The following is a 23,801-nucleotide window of genomic DNA, read 5'->3' as shown; positions in this document are numbered from 1 at the left end:
ACAAATTACATCATTATTATTTACAGCCTACACTTCCGGAGCGTGACGGAATTCATCCCAGTGAATCGCGGTGTACATCAAGATGGATTCTTCCTCTACAATGTGTATCTTAATTTCATCGTGGGACGTCTACTGCCGTGTCTCCATGACCTTCTACGTATGTGAGGCGCATCTTGTCAGAGAGGGTGACTGACCGGGAGAATGCCGGAATGGCGGACTTCAACCTGGAATCGAACCTCAGTAAAACTTGAGTACCATTTAACTGTTTATTTTCTTTCTCATCTTTGTAAAGCTAGAGGATCTTTCTTCTCTAAATCGTAGCTCTATTAGTTCATGTAGTAGATTGAGTTATTTCATTTTCCATTTCTTACATGTGTGTGACTGAAACTTGGAACATATCAGATTAGCTGCGTAGTCTGTCTTTGAGTGAGTTCTCATACATAGGATTTAGACAGATTTAAAAATCACTGGCCACTCGATAAAGCTCATTTGTTTACCTGTGATACTGGAAATAATTGGATTGGAGTTACCTGTAAAACTTGTGAGATAGGGTCGAATTTAGTGTTCATTTTCAGATCACTTGCATTCTTTAGGATCGAGTCATCTAATTTCACGATATTTCAGGAGGACTGATAGATCTAATAATCACTTAAATAATAATAAAATTAAGTGAAGATCGGGTTAAAAATGGAATTAAACAGTCGTGAGCTATAAATTATTTTAGATTCTTTATGTGAGAGATTTAATGTGCTCAGTTCATGATGCGCCTGGAATACGGCAATCCTGCGGGATATTAATTGAATAATTTATTAATTGGTGGATTTATTGGTGAATGACTTCTTGTGTCTTTGGGAGCACAATGTGGTTTATTATAAGTGGAGCACATGTTAAATATATTTCATGAATAGGGAGTAATAATAATGGGATTAAGGCTCACGAACGCTACATTTGTGACATGTAACCCATGTGATGGTGATGATTATGGAATTCTATTAGAATCTTCAAATTAATTCCAGAAATTTAGATGCATCTCCATTGCTGTTTAATAAGTATTTCATTCAAGTGATACCATGAATTTCGATCACTAGCCACTATTGGAGTAAGGATATTTCCAGACACGAATTCATCCTCCGGATATTATTGACGCGACCATGCTAAAAATAATTAACTAATTTATAAGGACAGGATTCGTTGTAAATAGTGTATATAAAATTTTCGTGTTACCTTGTGTGGATGTGGTGTGTGTGTGTGTGTGTGTGTGTCGTAATTATAAATATTTTCCATGATTTGCATTTAATGCAACGGCAAGATTGCATTCAACGTTGTTTACCACCATGTTGATTTATTTAGCTCACCTTAAGGAACAATTTGATGAGATTAGTGTCGATAAGACTAGGCTAGGATTTAATTTGCATTATTTAAAGATTTAGACGAAAGATCGTCGAGTTCATTTAGCAAAGACAAGCAAATTGTAAATTAATCTTCATCTAGCTCACACGTGGATATGAGAAACTTTCTATGCATTTTTATTAAAATTCCGAAATATTTGTAACTGACTTGAAACTTTAAATGCCATGCAAGCATAATTTTAAGGTTCACAAATGGCATAATCAGCTTGAATTTAGGTGACAATGAGTAATAATGATAATATTTAATTGGAAATCTACTTAATCAGGAAAATGTGTATTACAATTACCATGAAAATTATTTAGTGAGATACACTAATCTGTAAACACGATCATGTGATGATAAAGGTAAAATGCTACGCAGATAATGTTAGAGATTAATAATAAATAATAATAATAATTGTACCGGGCGGTATAACCCTACGTCGCACTTTTAAATCTTGCGCCAATAAACCTCCTCTACAGGAGAAACACCGAACTTGGAACATGACTTACTTAAACTTTTCCTCAGAAGATGTCACTACTGTAAGTTTTTTTTATGGTGAAGCTTCCTGAACTGTGTGCATTTCAACTTGTTTTGTTTTCCGTTCTTCAAGAAATGTGGACATTCTCTCATAGATGTCTCTGCTAAAAAACTGTGATCATGCACCCTGGTGCGAAGTTAAGGAACTTTTTTGAAGAAATTTTGTATTCATAAGTTTGTCCTTTACTAAATTATGTTCATTCATTTTTGGGTTGGCAATATTGACCTTTTCTTTCTGCCAGTTTTGAATTCAGCCAATCGCTAATTTCTGTAATTAATTTTCAGCCTATCACAGGTTTCTTCTTGGATCTTGAGTGTAAACTTTGTATCCTCCAATAACATTCTGTGGGTGTGTCTTGATTATTCATGAAAGGTCTTGAACTTTCCCCGAGGGTTTATAAACTGCGGATTTTCATGGCTCTTGGCCACTTGATCAACATCTAACTAAGTGTGTGGACGTGAAGCAGGAGGTGGGTGGGGCCTCTTTCGTCAGGCAGCTGGTCTTCAGCAAGGTAATGGCCATTTAACATCTTTATTTCTTGCTAGCTCAGCAGTTTAACCCGCGGGAAAGGTCCAAAACTTTAATATGTAACCAACGTCTCTAAAATGTAAGTTCTGCTGGCTAATGTGAATATCTCATAAAATCTGTAACTGTAATTCGAGGATAGAGAGTGATTAATGTTCAACATTTAATAATAGAGAGTGATTCACCCTCTCGAGCTCCCCTTCATTTTGGTTTGAGGTGACTATGTTTTGTAACTGATTTTCTCACTTCCGTAATGTTTTAAATTTCCTCATTATACGAGTCACCTCCATAGTTTGGGGATAGCCCCTGTTTCATTAGCCTAGTGCCCGTTAGGTTTTAAGGAGTTACATCGAGGAGTGCTAGTATTCGCCTCCTTTCATTTTGTTTTTGGGCCATTTATTTATCTGTTATTTCTTCTACACGAAGGCCCTGTAGGCTGGGTACGTGATACCCCTGTTTCATTTTTGTATGTTGTGTCTTGATGGCCAGTAATTGTAAGTTTCTGATATTGCCTTGAATAGGTTTGAAAAGCTGAGAGCGTGTCTGCTCTTTTCTAGTATTGTAAAAGTGCCTCTAGGAGGCTTGACATTGTAGCCTAAATTACAGAGCTAGTGCTCCATGTATTGGGGGGGTGTTCTGCCCTTGCATAATATGGTGATCTTTGTAAAAATAAGGTCGAAGCTCAGGAAGTGTTAAGTGAGGACTTAAAGCACAAGTTCCATTTATACCAACAATCTTGTCTTAACTAGACTTGTCTTTTGCTACTAGTACCTGTGATTTTGTTACTTGTAATTCACACACACACACACACACACACACACGCGCGCGCGCGCGCGCGCGCGCACGCACGCAGAGAGAGAGAGCGAGAGAGAGAGAGAGAGAGAGCGAGAGAGAGAGAGAGAGAGATGTTAGCCGAGATGTTAAAATTTTAAATTAACTTAGACTCTGTAGTTAGACCCATTCATCCCGGCACCTTTCACCTCTGCTGATCCACCAACCACGGTAATAATAATAATAATAATAAATAAATTAATTATACAATTTTAGAATTAATTTTGGTTTTCAATCAGAATCACGTGTTGAGATGACTATAAATTAATGGAACTTCAAGTTAATTTTATTATGGAATAATAAGTGAGATAGCTGCCTATTAATTTTGTGTAAATCCTTATTGAAGTCTCTGGACACTTTCATTTAAATACTTTAATTTTTGAAGGCAGTGAAGGCCTAATCTTTTGTTAATTCATTCCAGAACAGTAAGACTGGAGGACGAGGATTACATTTGTAATTGCCACAGGAGGATTCGACATTATGAAAGCCTATTGTAATAAAACTCCAGCAGGGATATTTTTGGGTTTTGGATGCTTATGTCAATAAATGTGTGTTGTTTTTAATTTTTATTTTTTTTTGCTTGGTCTTCACCCCTTTTCCCTTAAATGCTTCTAAAAAACGGGTAGCCAAGAACGGGCGGTCCACACTGGGATCTCTCGTTCACTGGCTGGGCTTAGCTCGGCAATAATGAGGGCACTACAACATCCTGCAAGTTCCCGCACAGTGTCTCAACAACTCGTATCCGCCTGATTGGGGTCCTACCGCCTCATGTGTAGGTTGCCATTGACACCAGAACACCAATGCCTGCATTTAGAGTTGTGCCTTGCCTGGGAGGCATGGATAGAATACGACTGGCATCGCATCATGTTCAGTGATAAGTCCCACTTCTCTATAACCTCCGATGACCATCACATGCGGGTCTGGCGGCGTCGAGGGCAGATCCTGCCCATATTAAGGAAAGACACACAGGCATAATCCCTGGCATCATGGTGTGGGGAGCCATAGGATATGCATTCAAATCCCTCTAATAGTACTTCGGCAGACTTTAACGGCACAGCGATACGTCACAGACATCCTGCGCCCTACCCCTTATGGTATAGCACCCTGGGACAGTGTTCCAACACGATAATGCATGTCCACACACAGCACGTAAGGACTGCCGTGACCAGCAAGATCCCTGGAACTCTCCATCATTGAACACGTGGAGGATGACATTGGAAGGGGACTCCGTCCCAGTACCAACCTGAGGGATCTGGAGAGACATCTGCAACAACTGTGGACGAACTTACCTCTGGAGAGGATCCAAAGTCTGTTTGACACCATTTCGAACCACATAAGGGCATGCATTGTGGCCAGGGGGGTGACCTACCATGAACATTCTACCTGTAACTGCTAATGGCATTGTCTATTTCATCCCATATTTTAATCAGTACAATGAAGGCACATGGTCTTTCAGCATATGTAATTTCATTCACTTTCAACCACTCCTTCTGGGTGCTTAACATTTTTTTTTTTTGTCAGGCGGTGTATGTTGTTTTTAAAACTGTTAAATAAGCACTACATGATGAACATGTATCATGTGGCAGCAAGAACTGGCTACAGATAAGAGAGAGATCCTCTGTGAGGTTAAGTCATGAAAAAAGGATCTTGTCCCACACTTATATACTACAGGGTGATCCCCGTAAGGGTCGGCATCCTTCCTGCATGCCACATATTGGTAAACGAGAGCATGATCGCCATTGCATCATTTCTGTATGCCCGCAGAAAACCTATCAACTATGGAGAATGGATTATCAGATTGAAAAAAAGATAGAATAAACCAAAACATACCATTACATTAAGTGTTGAAAATACTCTCTCTCAATCTTCCAAACCAGCACTTAAATAGAAGTTGCCAGGCATTAATCGGGATAACAAACTGGCCATAAACCTGCATTAATTTTTTTTTACAATTTGCTTTACGTCGCACCGACACAGATAGGTCTTATGGAGCCGATGGGATAGGAAACGGCTAAGAATAGGAAGGAAGTGGCCGTGGCCTTAATTAAGGTACAGCCCCAGCATTTGCCCAGTGTGAAAATGGGGAACCATGGAAAACCATAATCAGGGCTGCTGATAGTGGGGTCCAAACCCACTAGCTTCCGGATGCAAGCTTACAGCTGCGTGCCCCTAACTGCATGGCCAACTCGCCCTGTAAACCTGCACTAATTATTCTGTCCAAAAATCGTTAGGCACTGCATTAACTGAATTATAAGCAGTATGTGCTGTAGCATCATTTTGCTGGAGATATCCACGTGACCTTTCCTGATCAGTCAGTTGAGAAAAAAACTTGCTCAGTATTAATATCCTAGGTATAAGTCAGAATTAATGGTGTTGTTAAACAAAATTGGCCCTATACTTCTCTTAGTACTAACAGTGCACCAAACTCCTATACTGAAGTCATTAATTGGTGTTTTATGAATTATTCTTGGATTCTCACATGAACAATACCAGATATTTTGCTACTGTACACGTTCATATAAAACCACACCTCGTCAGATAAAAGCACTAATTCAGGATTTAGTCATATATACTGGGGGAGAGAAAAAAAAGAGAGTTGGGGAGTGGGTGACTACAAGGAACACACAATAGGGCCAACAAAATGAGAGGTCAGTGTGGGAAGAGGGAGTAATAGAAAAAGGAGAAAAGGACAAACATGAAATAACAAAAGGACAAGGACAATCTGCACTGCCACATCTTCACAAACTGTCATCTTCGAATGGATAAGATTTCTCTTCATCATTCCCAATTCTTCTACATCTATCTCTTCTTTGCCCCACAAACTCTTTTCTCCTTCCCAGCTTCATCAGAAGGGCGGGCATAGACACTCACCGAGAGGCGATCTCGACAGATCTTCAGTCTCGACGCAGAAAGTGTAGGACAAGAAGAAGGCCAGATAAGTACAGGAAAAGGGAAGAAACATAAGCAATGATAAAGACAGGTGGCAAAAGATTAGGAAGACAGGAAAAACACAAAAGAAGAAAACGACATTTGTTCGTCCCTTTCTAATACTTAATTCACGATTTAATTCACGACTATTGACAGACTGAAAGAACCTACTGCATATTATTTTGCAACTGGATCTCTTGGGCTTAAACTCTGTACTACTGCGACTCTGTACAGCTTAAATTTGAGAGAGATTTCGGGGCAGGGGAAGATCACTGAAGTCTTTAACAAATATCATGAATTCTTTTGTCCGTTAAGATTGTCTGTTTTTAACTATTTTCTTGTTTAGCACTGAATTCGATAATGTGCTTGCACTCATGCTGCGGGAAGTTGTCTGCAGAACCCTCTTCTCACTCTTCCAGCAGACTCGTGCTTTAAAAATCTAGAGCACAAGAAAATATGCTGTTCAACACTTAATTCTGAAGCCATGAATCACACTACTAAACCGATCAATTACTGCTGTACAAGAAGAAATCACACTGTATGCTGTACGGAAGATTATCGCAGACTAGCTGAGACCATGACTAGAGCCCTGTAGGGATGTGGATATCCGCAATGTTAGAGTCTTGGTGAATGCGAACTGTATAGCAGTGCGGATAACTTTGCTGATAATTTCTAAATAATGAAGTTTATTGATTTTCACTGAGATATACTCTTATTTTTGCCTGTGGTTTGGCAACCCTAGACAGTGGTATGGGAGGATGGTGATATATAAAAGTAACACATCATAACTTAAAGCCATAAATCTGACTGTAGCCCAACTGGTTCCTACCCACAATTAATGGAAAGAAGGAACGAAGGTCAATATGTCAGCAGTTGTCGCAGAAGAAAATCTCTCATAAATCTGCGACTGTGCGGGGGTCTGGTGCCAAATATCCAGCCTATTAACAGATCTCCCATTTCAATACCTTGGGTCTAGTACATTTAAGTTAAATACTTACAATATCCACGAATAACCATTCGCAAATGCGGATGGGGGTGCGGATGCGGAAAATATTTTACATTTAACCAAGACAGCATTGAACAAGCTATACAGGTCAGAGGGCTACTGTGTCATTCATTCGCTAAGACATGACACAGGGAATAATCAGCGATTTGACTGAGGCTCAAACTGCAATATTATAAAGAAAATTTGAGTTTGCGTGTATATAAAGGGTAATCTCTGGAACAACTCACAATAAATTTCAGTAATTTCTTCACTGTTAGAAAGCTTATTTCTTCCAGACTAATATGAGCCATACAGTGAAACCTCGTTAGTACGTTCCTCATTAACAAGTTTTACCACTTTGCACGTCGTCAATTCAAGCCCTGATTCTCATTGTATTAAATCTATATAAAAAGAGCACAATTATCACGTCACAAATTTTTGCTATTAACGCTTAGTACAATTACATTTTTCCTAGTCCTGAAAATGTTATATGCCATCCTTTGTGAAAGAAACATGACTTCCAACTCTGGTAAGAACCTAATAATAATGTAATTTGCTTTACGTGCCAGTAACTAATTTTATGGTGCCTCAATTTAGTTCCACAGAGTTCTTTTGTGTGCCAGTAAATCTACCAACATGAGCTGACATTAGAGTACCTTCAAATACCACTTGAGTGAGCCAGGATCAAACCTGCAAAGTTCCAGTAAGAATTGTCGCCACAATTGCGTGATTTCACAGGATAAATTGCACCTTCGAGGAGCAAGCAGTTAGCCTCAGGAATGATGAGTTTTGCTTGCCAGTTGGCAACAAGATTGTTTGATAACATAGTGAACGTGCTTGTGCTTTCATTTCGCATTCCATTCAGAAGTTAGGAATTTATTTTATGTTGAGTGGAACAGTGAAAGGTAATGATTATTTATCATGTGATAATCCATATATGGATTAGGAACATAACTGTGTAAAGTTGACTAGAGCTGTGCATCTTTGTCTTTTGATAGCCTATTTAGCCTTTAGTCATAGACTTTCAGAAAGTAATTGTTTACTAAATCCTCCTGTTCAATACAATATATCTAATCTATTAAGATGACGTTTCCAAATGTTTTGACTCATGTGAGAGTCATCTTCAGTGGATATTTAAATTAAAACATATTTTATATTTAAAAACTGAGTCTAATAAAATAATATACAAATTTCCTGAAATTACTTGTGTTTATTTTGGTTGTAATTGGTTTTTGGAGGGAATATTATTGTAACTTAGTTGCTATTTTGTACTGTTGATATCAGCAAATGCTGTCAAATGGAAGTGTATAATCTGTAATGGAAATGATGTTGCTGGAGTATAAGCTGGTAGAAATAAAACCAAACTCATGCAAAAAAACATTTACTTTGTGAAAGTTAGAACGTCAATATGGAATGAAAATTTATATCATGTAATATAGTTATGGATATGGAAAAAGTCTTCAAATTCTTCACCAATGAATGAGAAAAGGATTTTTAGGCATTTACAGGTTAGAATGCAAACACATTTAACCTAGGTGCAAGTGTCTTCTACCAACACAATGGATCTGCATATATATTAGCGATCTGAACTATCAGATCCCCTACAATTCATGCAACTCACCAACACAGCTGAAGATGATACCTGTGCCTATTACGTATTAATGCCTACAAATCCTTTCTCTACTAATGAAGACAAAATTAAAAATCTCTCAGAAAGTGGACTGACATCTGCATCTTTAAGTGCACACGGGTGGTGCAAATCAAGACCAACTGTGGATTGGAGTCTGCCTCGTGCAAATATTGAAACTCGCACCTTTGAGCTTTCACTCGATCACTTGAGTTGGTCCTGGTCGAAGTTTTGTCAAATTCGAAACGGCGGCTAAAGCAACTTCTTGTTGCACATGGTCAAGTGTGTAACCTCCAATTCATTGTCTAATAGTGTGACCAGAAAAAAGAGTGTTTAATAACCCACAGGTCCAAAATAAAATTCTTCTACTAATATTTATTTTAGAAAGAGTGTGACCTGCAATAATACTTTGATATTTTTTATGGGCAACCGTGCAAATTTTTTCATATTTCTTGTCTGATGTTTATCACACCTTTCAGTGCAATGTTAATTTTATAAGCCCCTGTAGAAAAGTTTTCATATTTTTTCTCTCGTGTTCTTTACACCTTTTAATAGATCGCTCTCATCACTGTACCCGTGGATAAATGATGTAAAATGCCGTCATGTCGGAAAAAATCGTATCTAGTGTTTCCATATCCCTGTTGTATACTTTTTATTCGTATATTCAGCAGTATGTTTTCTCGCTTAACACGCTCTTTTCCCTTGTCCCCTGCAGAAATATCATAACCAGGTTTTACTGTATATAATTAGGCTAGCTTATCTGAGGATTTTTTTTTTTTAAGTAGAGTAAGTTGGAAAAGTTGTGCATCATGGAGCCTTAACAGTGAATACACAGCCTGAACAATTAATCCGATTCAAAAATGGAGCTCACCAACTGTACTTAGAAACTCAACTTTTTTACCCCCCTCCCCCCAAAAGGAGTTCATATATATTTTCTTCCTAACTAAGAATGTTTTGGCAAACAACTAAGGAGTAAATTTTATAACAGCCTTCCAGAAAACTGGACATCTACTGCATTAAAGGAGCATTTCAAACATAGCCATGAGTACTCAAACATTGAGAGTGGTATAGCCGGATGGTTAAAGGTGAAAATCGTTATTTGTACCTATTGCTGATGTAACTACAACAATCGTTATAATATTCTCCACTCTGAGAGCAAGTCTGAGGGGCACTGAAACAAAATATGGACTAAGCCAAAATAAATGTACATTTGGGACTCAAAAAGAGTCTGTTACAACAAGTTCTGGAAAAAGTAATGCTTCCTGACTACACCCCATTCTCTATTGTTATACTAATAGCACACAAATAAACAAGTCTAACTTCAATACAGACAGAGCAGTAGTTACAGTAAAAAATTAAGTTGTTCACATGGACAGCAAGCAAAGGAAAAATTGACCTTCTGTAAAAATATTTCTTTTGAACTCAAATCCTGGACCAGAATGAAAAAGAATCTTGTCATGAAAATGCTAATATAATCACAATGTACTGCATCAGTATGTCATGAATTCCTGTTTGTATTTATTCCTTTGAAATAAATTCTAGCACTGTTCTATATTTGAGCATTCACAGTTTACAAAAATGTCATACCTTTGCTGCTTCAGGGCCAGTAAGTGCAACAATTCTTCTCACTCCTTTGGAAATGGCTTCTTCACTGGTGATCACTAAGTCTCCAATATGTGCTGAATTGTGTAAATGACTGGAGGAAAAAGAAACCATACCATATAAAATTTGTCTTCAAAATAATATACACATGTGGAAATTAACCTCCTCTGTGAGCTCTGGATTATTATTATTATTATTATTATTATTATTATTAATATTATTAATATCACCACATACAAGTTGTACTTCACATTAACACACACAGGTATATGGAAATCAAATTCCTCTGGTAGCTGAGTAAAATTACTTATTCAATCAATCAATCAATCAATCAATCAATCAATCAATCAATCAATCAATCAATCAATCAATCAATCAATCAATCAATCAATCAATCAAGTTATTGTTACTCTTTCCTCCCTCCACCATACAGTTCTTTGTATTCAATAAACCTTGGATGACATGGTAAAATCTGCTTGGAGAATTTTACCTAACACTTACTGAGACAACTAAAACAGTTTTGATAGGGAAATTAAAGCTGTAGTAATGGCACTTGAAGATTCAATGGCTTTTAAGAAGGCAATCTTCTTAGAGGATTGCAAACCTGCATTTCAAGCTATGGTAATAAAGAATACAATAAACTGTAAAATGCTCTAAGAGCAGGAGGGAAGCATAAAATCGAACCGGAGGTCAAAAGGGCAAAGTTCCGAATGATGGGTCCAATATGGCGACTATTTTAGTGTGAATCTCTCATACAAAAAATAAGTATTTTCCTCGAGACCCCTTTCTTACATTTATATGTATAAAAATATATATTAATAAACTGCATAATTAGACACATTAGACCCAACTAGTCTGAACTGGCACTGCAGGAAATGCAATGTGATATTCCTACATGCATAGTGGCATACCTTGGTACATATTATAGAATGGATGAAATGGAAGTTAGCTAGGAAAGCAGTGCAGTAGTATACAAGTACTGGACGCCAAGGGCACGAGCGTCATTTTGTCCTGTTTGTAGTACCATAGTCCTTTGGTTTCTCAGAGAATATCATTACTGAAAAATATATTGACAAAATGACAGATGTGCATGTATGCCTACCCCTTAGTCCTGTTTCTTGATACAGGGTCGATGATGAGGTGAGATGGCACGTTTTTACGGGTGGATGCCCTTTCTGATGCTAAACTCAGCTGAGAAGCTAATGAAGATGAAATAAATGATTGTGAATGAAAATAGGTAAGGAGATGGAAGGAATCTGCTGTGGCCTATGAAAAGAAACTCTCCTGGAATTGGGCTGGATGTGAAAATGGGAAACGAAACAAAATCGTTCTTAGGACAGCTAGCAATGGGGTTCAAAACCACTTGCCTTCCAAATGAAGGGCTTGGTTCCTTAGCCATAGTGCACTGACACACGCAGTCCACTCAGCTTGATAAATGACACCTGTACAATTGAACTTAAACAGCATGAACATATTCTTGCTATTTCCACATTTTGGAAAATCACTAAGAAGTGGAAAGCACCAAAATGCATTTCAATTAAGATGATGATGATGATGCTTGTTATTTAAAGGGGCCTAACATCTAGGTTATCGGCCCCTATTGGTACGAAATGAGGCAATATGTAATGACAATTTAGAAGTACAAAATTATCCACTGAGCAGAATTCAAAACGTGATGACGAAGAAAGAATGGATGAACATGAATTTAAAACAATCAGTGGATCAAACTCGCAATGCCTCACATTCCAAGAAACTATCGTAAAACAATAGTATTACTGACCAAGGGACTGCTTCTAAAGCCCAATTCTGAATCGATGATGCTTGTTGTCAAAAGGGGCCCCAAATGCAGGTCATCGGCCCCTCATAATGGTACTTATCGCTAGTAAAGTAGAACCATGGTAATCGAAACAGACTTTCAACGTATTAGGTCGTGTTACGTACGTGTAGTACGTGTTGAAGAGATGTTAAGTACAGAACAAAAATGGCCAGCCGGACACCAGTGGGATCCGAACCCACAACCTCCCGATTTCGCGTCGGTTGCTCTACCAATTGAGCTATGCTGGCCAAGGCCATCTTTGTTCTGTTTGAAAGGATCTGAGCTACAGGTCTGGCACTGCTGCTAGCACACTGTAGAGTGCGTTTAAGTCGCCCGTTGTGGGGCATGGGCAACCGACGCTGAAAGTCTGTTTCGATTACAATGCGGTCGTGAAAATTCAATATTCATTGACTTTTCGAAGTTCGCTACCTGACGCTTTGATTTTGTATGTGAATGGACGTAATGAAGCAACGTGATGGATTCACAGCAATACATAGGAGAAGGGATGAGACCTCGAATCTTACTGGACCATGTGATATGGCTGATGGAGGGAGACTTTTCAACCTATATACTTCGAAGACAAGAGCTGGAGAGGACATTCTTTTTCTGACTCTTAGACACAGATACATTCTTGGAAGACACTCTTACTACGATTCTACCGTTTGCACATCGGAGAAGATTTTAACTTAGTTCACTTCGCAACTGAGCAGTACCGTAGGATACTACTCAAAAGTTACTCTCATAGGGACTTGTTATCTCAATGACGAGAGGTATAGTCAACGGGAGACATATTTTGACTAGTACAGGAAGGAGAGCTTTTGTTATGAATTTAGTTACGCTACTGTTCCGTAATACAGAAGAATACAAGTGTATTCTCTCCATGAACATAACCCATGGTGGTTTTGCTTTTAAAATTAGGACTCATTACGACTTTATGTAAGGAGTACAGTAGGAGTGTTAAGGCAGGAAAGTCATATTACAGCTAGTGTATTATGCATGAAGCAGAAGTAGGACTGGTATCCAACAACAGATGACGCAGCCGGAACGAGAGAACCATTAATCATCAGCTTCAAGATAACAGAGTCTACAAATGGTGAGCTAATGGCATAAGTTACTGCAAATCTTTGCGCAACAGTTCATTTTCTTAGAGTTAATTTCATTCAATTTTTCTTTTGCTTCCGTAAGTTCAGATTTTGTTAATACGCCGTTATGTCACATTTTTCATCCTAATAAATAGCTGTGTCAATTTGTATTTTCTGAAATTATTATTAATGATCCTTAAATTCCATGTTAGTGTACTTAATGATTTGTGTTCCGTCACCCCAGCCCTGGGAGTTTGAGTCTCATTACGTATTATTATTATTATTATTATTAATTATCAACTTTTGTTTTCAAGCCATAAACTTGAAAGCTGGCGCCCATGGGATACTGTTTATGGAGGAACAATGAGATCATTTATATTAATATTAAAGTGACCCACCACGTTATAATTTTGTCACACATCTGTGGGCCGAGTGGGTACGTCACAACATCTTCGGTGAAGATAACACAGTGGTGATAAAGCAGGAATGAATGCAATAATGTGAGATACCATTTGTGTTGCTATATCTTGTTATTTTAGTGTTGCTTTAAAAAAAAAAATAAGCACAGCGATTGCTTTCTGGAACACTCCTCACAGTGTGTAGACACAAGTAATGTGCAGGGTTGGTGGATACTGTGAGAACTGCCGGAGTCCTCACTGAAATTGTTGGTATTTAAAAGCAGTATCATTTGCTTTTATCAAATCTAGTGTTGTGAAGCAATACATTAAGATTTCTGCAGGTATATGTATGTTCTGCTGATATTCTTACAATGACTTGGTAAGCAAGTTGAATTTCAGTGAGGTCACCAGAGGGTGATGACACCTCTGGTAGTTTTACCACATAATGCACCCTAACACCTCAAGGCTATAGAAGAATGTAATTTATCCTTTTAGAGCTCAGGTATCCCCAATTTTTTGTCTCATTCCTAACGAATACACTCCGAAAACAACACATCATCAGCAACGTGTTAACGACAAAATGGCTACCTTTTTCTCTTTTTTTTTTTTTTTGCAAGTTGCTTTACGTCGCACTGACACAGATAGGTATAAAATGGCTCTGTAACAGCGTGCATTCCAGCTGGCAGTTTGCATTTAAGTACTCATAGAACTTGCTGGTCTAGTGGTCAGTTTCCCCGACTTCCACACATTTAATTCAAGTTAGTGGTGCGCCAGCACCTCATTCCTATTTTCTTCTCTCTTTTTCTTATATCTGTTTCTGTAATGCTATTAATACTCTTGCTTTTACGTTCCACTAACTAGTTTTGACGGTTTTTGAAGATACCAAGGTGCCCAGAATTTTGTCCTGCAGGAGTTCTTGTATGTGCCAGTAAATCTAATGACCCGAGGCTGATTTATCTGAGTACCTTCAAATACTACCGGACTGAACAAGGATCAAATCTGCCAAGTTGGGGTCAGAAAGCCAGCGCTTCAACCACCTGAGCCACTCAGAACGGCATCTGTTTTTGTCTCGGTCCATGAGGATTAAGATATGTGCATATTACGTACAAGTTGCATCATAAACTTGGTTTGACAAACTTTTCGGTTACTTTTACAACTACTGCTGCAGTTATCGTAAGAGATGGAGAACGAGTGCATGTCTTTTCTGATATAAACATTTCTGACTTTGTCCCTTCTCTTCTTCTGCATAGCTGATCTTAAAGACTTCTCACATGCTTGTAGTTTACTCATGTATCATACAAAGTATGATGTCAACATTGCCTGTTTACTCTACTCTTAACAACACTAGTGTCCAAAAGTTAAGCATAATCACTAAATGAGGCCATACTGTAACTTATTTTTGATGATAATAATAAATAATAAATAAAATCATAAATACAAATATATAAATAAAATTACTCAAACACTTAATAAAATTAATAAGCATAATTAACCGAAATGTCCGTAGTATGGGCGCCAGAGTTCACCAGAATGGATCCCTCGAATTTAGATAAGAGCATGATAAACTGTATATCCCAGGGTGTGTACATAATGCTGCGTACTGGTACATCTGCTGCAGGCCTTACCTAACCTTCTGAAAACGACTAATTAGGTAGGAACTGCACCTAGGTTCATAATAACACTGATTCTAAAATAGCTAACTATATTCTGAACAAATTCCGTGCATGAGCACCTCATCAACATACAACATTATACATATAATACACACATAAAATATTGCTGGAAGACTCCATATTTACAACAACTGCGCGTAGAGGCGCGCGGCTGTGAGCTTGCATCCGGGAGATAGTAGGTTCGACTCCCACTATTGGCAGCCCTGAAAATGGTTTTCCGTGGTTTCCCATTTTCACACCAGGCAAATGCTGGGGCTGTACCTTAATTAAGGCCACGGCCGCTTCCTTCCAACTCCTAGGCCTTTCCTATCCCATTGTTGCCATAAGACCTATCTGTGTCGGTGCAACGTAAAGCCCATAGAAAAAAAAAAAAAATACAACAACAACAAAAATAATGAAAATCGTGGGAAAACGAAAGCGAGAACTAAGCTACCATTTGTAGATAGTCCGATGAACAATGTACATGTATGAAGATAAATACCCTTCACTGTCTCTATATCAATTCGACTTACCGATTCTCATAATCGGCAGTTATCACATCACACAGATACTGTACCTTGTACTACTGTGTACACATATTTTAACACTTGTTGTAAAGATATATACACACGTCTGTCGATCCTCAACATATAAATTTATGGAAAGTCTGAGATAGCTTTCACCAACATATAATGCTAGGCCGCCACAAGTGCTACAATACTTAATGCGCAAGCACTCTCCACAATCATCCACTTTCCACGAACATAACAAGACTACGCTCCACGAACGTTTGAAGTCCAGTCCATTGCAGCCGTGTCATTCCAGTACCGTGTATCAGCACCACTTCCTTCCCGTACAGTGCGTCAGTTGTAGTTGTAGTTATCTTCCTTCTCGTTCCTTTACAATCACCTCTACAATCACCCTTACAATGTTTTTTTACCATGTTCTGGTTGCCGCCGTATGATCAACCTTTATAGACATCAACATCCCCCTCCTCTCAGATGATACGTCTGGATTGGTGCTTGCCAGCCAATCATGGGTGGTCCTCTTCTCAAGCCCAAGCCCTGAACTACTTCTACCTCCCAAGACAATAACAAACTCTGGGGTATATTCCATGAGTCACCAAATTTTCCTAATACAACAACAAGCTCATCTCATCAGGCTGGGATATATACATGACTCATGAATTTCCCAACACAAATACATCACAACAAACACTGGGGTAGCCATATGACTCATTCAAATTACTAGAGTTATTAAAGCAATCATTTCCCACTCGTGCAAAACAAATTACTCATACCTACATATGTGGATATCTTCCAGCTTACCAATATAAATGGCAAATATACAAATATACAAATGAAATACTGATAATAATAATGATGATGATAATAATAATAATAATAATAATAATAATAATAATAATAATAATAATAATAATAATAATAATAATAATAATAATAATAATAATAGGGTGTGATATATGTACTATCACAATACCGCCTGATAGGAATGTCAGACAGATTGCTGAATAAACGGAAGCTGTCTCACACACCATGACACACAACTTCTCCAAAAAAACAGTGTCAGAAAAGTTGTGAAGTTGTGATAGCTAACGTACACCTTTGAAAATAACTACAAAACTTGGCCATGTCTTCCACAACAAAATATGTTGTTAATAGGGTGTATGGTTACCTGTAACGGCCACACATGCTTCACAGCGACATGGCATGCTCTTTAACAGAGGGTCCAAGATCTCTTGTGACAGTCAATCTCATTCCTCCAAAAGGGCAATGCGAAAATCTTGGAGGGTCCTTGGTGGAGTCTGATAGGATGCAATTCACCTCCCCAATACATCCCAGGAATGTTCTATAGGATTCAGATCCGCAAATATCGCTGGCCAGTCCATGCGATGAATGTCTTCCCCAGCCAGAAATTCATCCACCAGAGCAGCACGGTGCGGTCGGGCATTATCGTCCATTAAGAGGAAGTCTGGACCAACCGCACCTCAGAAGAGTTGAGTATGTGGTCTCAGTACCTCATCCCTGTATCTCCTAGTATTAACAGTGTTCCTCGGACCACTCATAAAGATGTGCAGGTCCATACGGCCATTCAACATTATGCCACCCCACACCATGACACCGCCACCACCATACTGGTCCCGTTCCATGATATTCCTTTGGTTATATCGGCAACCCGGTTCTCTCCGGATTAATGTGCGATGGGAATCGTTCTGCAAACTGAAGCGGGATTCATCTGTGAAGAGCACATGCCTCTATTCATTCATGGTCCAGTTTCGATGTTGATGGCTCCACAGTGAACGGGCCCGTGAGTGAGGGCTGTACGTAGGGCAAACAACCCTGCTGTTCTGAGCCTCCGGTTCACAGTTTGCTGGGAAATGCCAACCCCTGATATGGCTGCAAGCTCCACCGACAATTGTCTTGCAGGTGCACTCCGGCTTTGTCGGGTGGTTAAGGCTAGATATTGGTCCTGCTGTGAGGAGGTTACCTTTCGTTGACCTGGTACTGGCCTATGACTAACATCTCCTGTGTCTCAAAATCGTCTACAAAGCCTGGAAATGACACTTTGTGGCACATTCAAGGATACAGCGACTTCGGTCTGTGTTTGGCCTGCTTCCAGGTAGCCGAGTATTCTACCCTGCAAAACGGGGTCCAAATGGCGTTGCTGTGCCATTATGTTGTCATGTTCACTACGAGGCTACACTCCGCACACTATAACGGGGAAAACATGACTGAGGGAATATGGGGCGCAGGCACTGACTGGCTGTGTTTATCTTGCGGTTACGCCACTAGTCAAAGCAAGAAACACTCCTTTCCTATACAGTGCAAACACGTAAGGTTGGTAGGTGCATATGTCGTGCGATTTGCGGTCTATTTCCTCTTGTCCTGCTTACTCGTAACTTATGCTTAACTTTTGGACACAAGTGTACCTTGACTGAGTAGATTCTGTACTTGGCAGAAGTGGTCGAGTCATTTGGCATGCCTGCCAACTTTCAAAAAAGAGAAATCCAGAGGATCCTAAAGCAGAAATATTTTAACAATATGCATTGGCGTCGCAAAGTCTTGAACATAGTGAAACAGGATGGCAAGGGGGGGGGGGGGGGGGGGGAGATTCCAAACAATACTAATACAAGTGAAATATATGTTACAGTCATCCCTGAAATAAAATACTTACACAAAGTTACATTTTGATGAGTGCACATCTGTTTTCACTTCACACTGGGAACAGTTCACACAGTACAAAAACAGCGTTTTTCTGCACTTTAAACTTGAGGGTCACAATGTGAATGTCACTGTCAAAATTAAACTAAACATCTACACTTATTTACAAAATTCTGTCCAGTTCAAAGTATGTAGGCTATTATCCATCACAGGTTGGAGAGGACAGATGGAGATGAGTGGCTTTCTTTGCTTTCTTCAGAAATTCTGGTGGAAAACTACTAGAGTAACATGGACCAGTACTTCTGGTTTTCAAAACAGAAATAGAATCCAGAATTTCATTTGACATTGAGGACCGTAACTGATTTTGGTTCTTTTTCACCAAGCTGAACACATGCTCTCACACTCAGCATTGCTGTGTGGTAGAGTCAGAACAGAAAGCATTAGCCTGGATATCCTATCGTAGTTAAGAACATCATCAACTCCAGGAATGTTCATCAAGCGAGCCCATTTGGTGTCATCTGTCATATTCCCACTCTCAACAGTAGCACAGTCAACAATCTGAAGAGCTACAAATTGGTTCTGAAGCACATTCATTGCATCCTCAACCAACTCACTGTCCTTCCTCAGCAGCAATGATGGAAATCTTTCTATAAAGAATTGTACAGAATAAAACTGGGCATCTTCAATTTTTTGAAACATCTGCAACCTTTGCATGTTTCAGTACTTCAACACTGAATGAGAACTTAATAATATAACAACATACTGTGCAGAATAACCCCTGGCAGATGAAAAGAATGTTGATTTATCTCTATCATTAAGTTCAAAATCAAAATCAAATCAAAATCTCTTTATTTGCAAATGAGGTGTCTACCTCGGTGGCAAATGGTACACTAAAATACATTATTGTCAAGCACTAAATATTAAATTAACAAGAGAAGAAAATTTTTCCTATAATACAATATTATACAAATTACGCTAACAATGTTTTCTATTAAACACACAGCTCATCCTTAATAAATTTATATTGTTTACAAAATTCTACTTATAATATCTCCTGTACTACTTACAAATATAGTCAACTGATATACAGTATGTGGAATTACTTCAAATTATACTATACAACTGGTATAAGATCGATATTTACATTGCATTTATATATTTACTATTTTTTTTTTTTTTTTTTTTTTTTACCCGTTCTGGATCCTAAGTAGCATAACGACCTGCTGCGTCTTAACCAGAGCCCCTTTTGCCACCACTTTTCAGAGTTCCTGAAGGGCCTTCACAGCTACCGTAGCGGTCCCAGGGCCCTCGAAGTCCCCACTGTACTTCACCCCTACAGGCAGTCCCCTACTTTGGCTGTCCAAACTTCTTAGACCAGGGGATGGAATTAATTTATTCACACACGTTTTTTTATTTACAATAACCTGCACTGGTTGAATGCCCTCTAACACTTCATTTATTTTCTCTGTTGTTGTTTATTCACTTCTTGAATATCTGTACAGATTTTGGAAAAGGATCAAACACTACCCCTGGTAAACTGTTCCACTCCTTCACACCCTTCCCAATGAATGAAAATTTACCCCAATCGCTTCTGCTAAAATTCCTTCTAATTTTATATTTGTGGTCAGTCCTGCCGATATAATTATTTTCCAACTGAAGCCTCTCACGGATATCTCCCCATGCTGCTTCTCCTGTATAGGCTCTATATAATCCTATAAGTCTAATTTTCTCCCTTCTCTTACTTAAAGTTTCCCACCCAAGTTCCTTTAACATTTCTGATACACTACTCTTTCTCCTGAAATCCCCTGTTACAAATCTTGCTGCTTTCCTCTGCGCACTATCTATTTCTTTTATTAGGTATTCTTGGTGAGGATCCCAAACACTGTTTGCATATTCCAATAATGGACGAACCATACTCAAGTAACTTTTTTCTTTTAATTCTTTCTTGCATCCTTTAAGTAGCCTCATTATGACATGTAATGATCTGTATGCTTTCCCAACAATGTCGTCAATATGACCCTTCCAGTGCAAATTACTTTCAAATCTCACACCTAAGTATTTGCACTTGCCATCTTTTGGGATAACTACCTCATCCAAAGTATTTTCAAATTCAGTTTTAAAGCTCCTGTTTGTAAAAGTTGTAACAGTTGATTTGCCTCCATTAACCTTCATATTATTTTCTTCAACCCATTGTTGGATACTTTCAAGGTCCCTTTGTAATTCTGAACAATCCTCAATGTTGTTTATTTCCCTATAAACAATTATGTCATCTGCATACAATCTTATTTTTGATGTTATATTGTTCCCTAAATCATTTGCGTATATTAAGAAAAGTAACGGACCGATTATACTACCCTGTGCAATTCCCTTCCAAACTTTCTCTTCCTGAGATACATTATTTCCTACTTTGACTTTCTGAACCCTTGAATTTAGAAATGCTTTTATCCAACGTGTAACCCTTACGTCCAATCCTATTCCCTCCAATTTCTTTAATAATAATCCATGTTCCACTCTATCAAAGGCTTTGGAAAGATCTATGGCTATGCAATCTAACTGACCTCCTGAATCCAATTGATCTGATATGTCCTGCTGAAATCCCACCAGTTGTGCCTCACAAGAAAATTTTTTTCTAAATCCATACTGGCTCCTCATGAACCAATTTTTATCATCACATATCCCTCTGATGTACTTCGATATTAAACTCTCCAGAATTTTACAAACTATACTGGTCAGGCTGATTGGTCTGTAGTTCTCTGGTTTCCTTTTATCACCCTTTCCTTTATAAATTGGTATTATTATAGATTCCTTCCATTCCTTTGGTATTACACTATTGTTTATGACATAGTCAAAGAGAAATTTTAAATAAGGCACTATGTACCACCCCATTGTCTTTAATACCTCCCCAGTAATTTGATCACTTCCTGCTGCTTTTCCTTGCTGAAGCAGTTGGATTTCTCTGAAAATATCTTCATTTGTGAATGAGAAGCTTCTTGTTTCCCTCTGTCTCTCTCCCTCTCTATCTTCTGTTTCGGTTTCCAACTCTTGACAATCATCTACTGAATCTCTAAATTCCCTACTAAATAGGTTTGCTTTCTCAGTATCTGTTAAATAGTGTTCACCCCCTTCTCCCACCATTGTAGGAATTTGGATTCCTTTTCCTTTTTGATTCCTGATATATGAATACAGCTTTTTCCATTTCCCTTTGTGGTCATTACCTTCTTGAAGTATGCCATTCATATAATTCTCTTTTGCTTCCCTTTTCACTCTATTCAGTTCCCTCATTAGCTGTTTTCTAGTTTCTCTATTCTCCCTACCCTCTTTGATTTTCCTATTTACTATTCTATATTTTCTTTTTAATTTTCTTATTTCCCTTGTATAATAAACAGGGTCTGAGGTCATTTTACCCTTATTAACAGGTACATATCTCTTCTCTCCTTCCCAAATAATTCCTTTAAATTTAGCCCAAAGTGTATCCACGTTACTCCCTTCACTTATCCAACAACTGAATTGTGATTTAAGGTAAGTCCCAAATTCATCAACTTTAGTTTTTCTGTACAATTTCTTGTCTTGTGTAACCCTCATATTAAGCCTTTTTGGTACGAGTCCTACATCAATTATTACAGCCTTATGGTCTCCTATTCCTTCAATTACCTCAGTTTTATCAACAATTTCCCATGGTTTAACCAAGAATACATCTAGTAAGTTATTGAGACGAGTCGGTTCTTGTACTACTTGTGTAAATCCTCCCTCCCAAATTAACTTATTTGCCAGTTTCTGTTCATGGGCTTCACTTGCAGCTCCTTTCCATTCAACTTCAGGCAAATTTAGATCTCCCCCAATTATTACCATATCATTATTATTGTTTTTACGAGTATAATCTATTATTTTTTCAAAGATTTCCATGTCTCTTTCCTCTCTTCCAGGCCTGTATGTTCCTATAATTCCCACCTCCTTCATATTATCACAAACTACTTTATCCCTAATATTTCATCCCTTTCATCGGTAAACCATTCATGTGAACAGTAAGTTTCCTTCACCAGAATAAACACCCCCCCTCCCTTTTTATCTCCTCGGTCTCTACGATAGACTGTGTACCCTTCTGGAAATACTTCTCTATTACCCACCCCTTCTTTCAACCACGATTCCACTCCTATCACCACATCAGTCTCATAAGATTCCATCAGTGTACTGAATTTTAATTGTTTATTTACTACACTTTGACAGTTTACCAAGAGCAATCACAAACCCCCTTCCTCCCTAAAACTTGACTGTTGCAATTGGGTAACTTTAAATTCCTTACTATCCTGAGTTTCTTTTTCTAGTTGACTGAGCCAGCTTGAAGTACAGCTGGCTCTTTCTACTAGTTTTCCTGGTCAGTATTATAACTCAAGGGAGTTGCCTGTTTTACAGTACATATCTTAAGATTAATAAAATCTAGAACAATATTTGCTATCTTTCGTTTACCTGAATTGTTTAGATGGAAGCCATGTTTTGTATAACAGTATCTCTCAAAACTGCTGCATTCAATAACCTGAGTATTCCGAAAATGTTTACAAATTTTAACAATATCTGTATTGACCTTGTCCACTTCAATGTTCACACACGAGTCTCTACTCAAATCATGCCTGTGGGGCACGTTCACTACAAAAACGTTAGTGTGGGTCAGCTTCCCTAGTGTATGTTTAAGTTGTGATCTTACATTCTTGGCGTCATCGCGAGCTACGTCGTTCGTCCCACCGATGATAAGCACTGCATCGCCGCTCCCGAAGTTCCTAGTTGCTGCTTCTACGTTTTCCACAACACTGCTGATAGAAGCTCCTGGATATATTTCTCCGGTTGCTGCTATATTCTCGTCGTTTATCACTCCCGCAATTCCCCTTCCTTGGCTATCACCAAACACAGCTACCTTCGCTGATTTAGGCCTAACTGGGTCTTGAATCTGAATTCTAGGCATAAATTTTAAACTCGGCACGGCAACGGCAGCGGATCGCGATGATTTGGTTTCACGTGCGCGATCACTTTCTTCTAGAATTATATTATTTAGGGCAGAAAACCTATTTCTGATGTTTATTTCCGGAAATTCAGTTGTAGATTTCTTCTTAGCCGGCCATCCACGAACTACTTGACACCACGTGCTCGAGTTTGTTACTTGTACCAGTATATCACTCGAAGAAGGGTCAGTCCCAAATTCTAGCGATCGCAGTCTTTCTTTTAATTCTTGATTTTCAACTTTAAGAGTCTCA

General features: G+C 38.5%; 1 protein-coding gene across 1 annotated transcript in view; it reads right to left on the bottom strand.

Annotated features, from left to right (window-relative positions):
• The window catches only part of AlaRS (alanine--tRNA ligase, cytoplasmic), a 449,485-nt gene that overhangs the window by 69,324 nt on the left and 356,360 nt on the right, over positions 1–23,801 (bottom strand). The window contains exon 15 of the mRNA XM_067150816.2: positions 10,414–10,522. Within this exon, the coding sequence (XP_067006917.2) occupies positions 10,414–10,522 (109 nt within the window). The remainder of the gene's footprint in view (positions 1–10,413; positions 10,523–23,801) is intronic.

Source organism: Anabrus simplex, chromosome 7 (genome assembly GCF_040414725.1).
Source record: "Anabrus simplex isolate iqAnaSimp1 chromosome 7, ASM4041472v1, whole genome shotgun sequence".
NCBI lineage: Eukaryota > Metazoa > Arthropoda > Insecta > Orthoptera > Tettigoniidae > Anabrus > Anabrus simplex.
The sequence above is the reverse complement of the archived record's forward strand: the minus strand, read 5'-3'. Positions and strand labels throughout refer to the sequence as shown.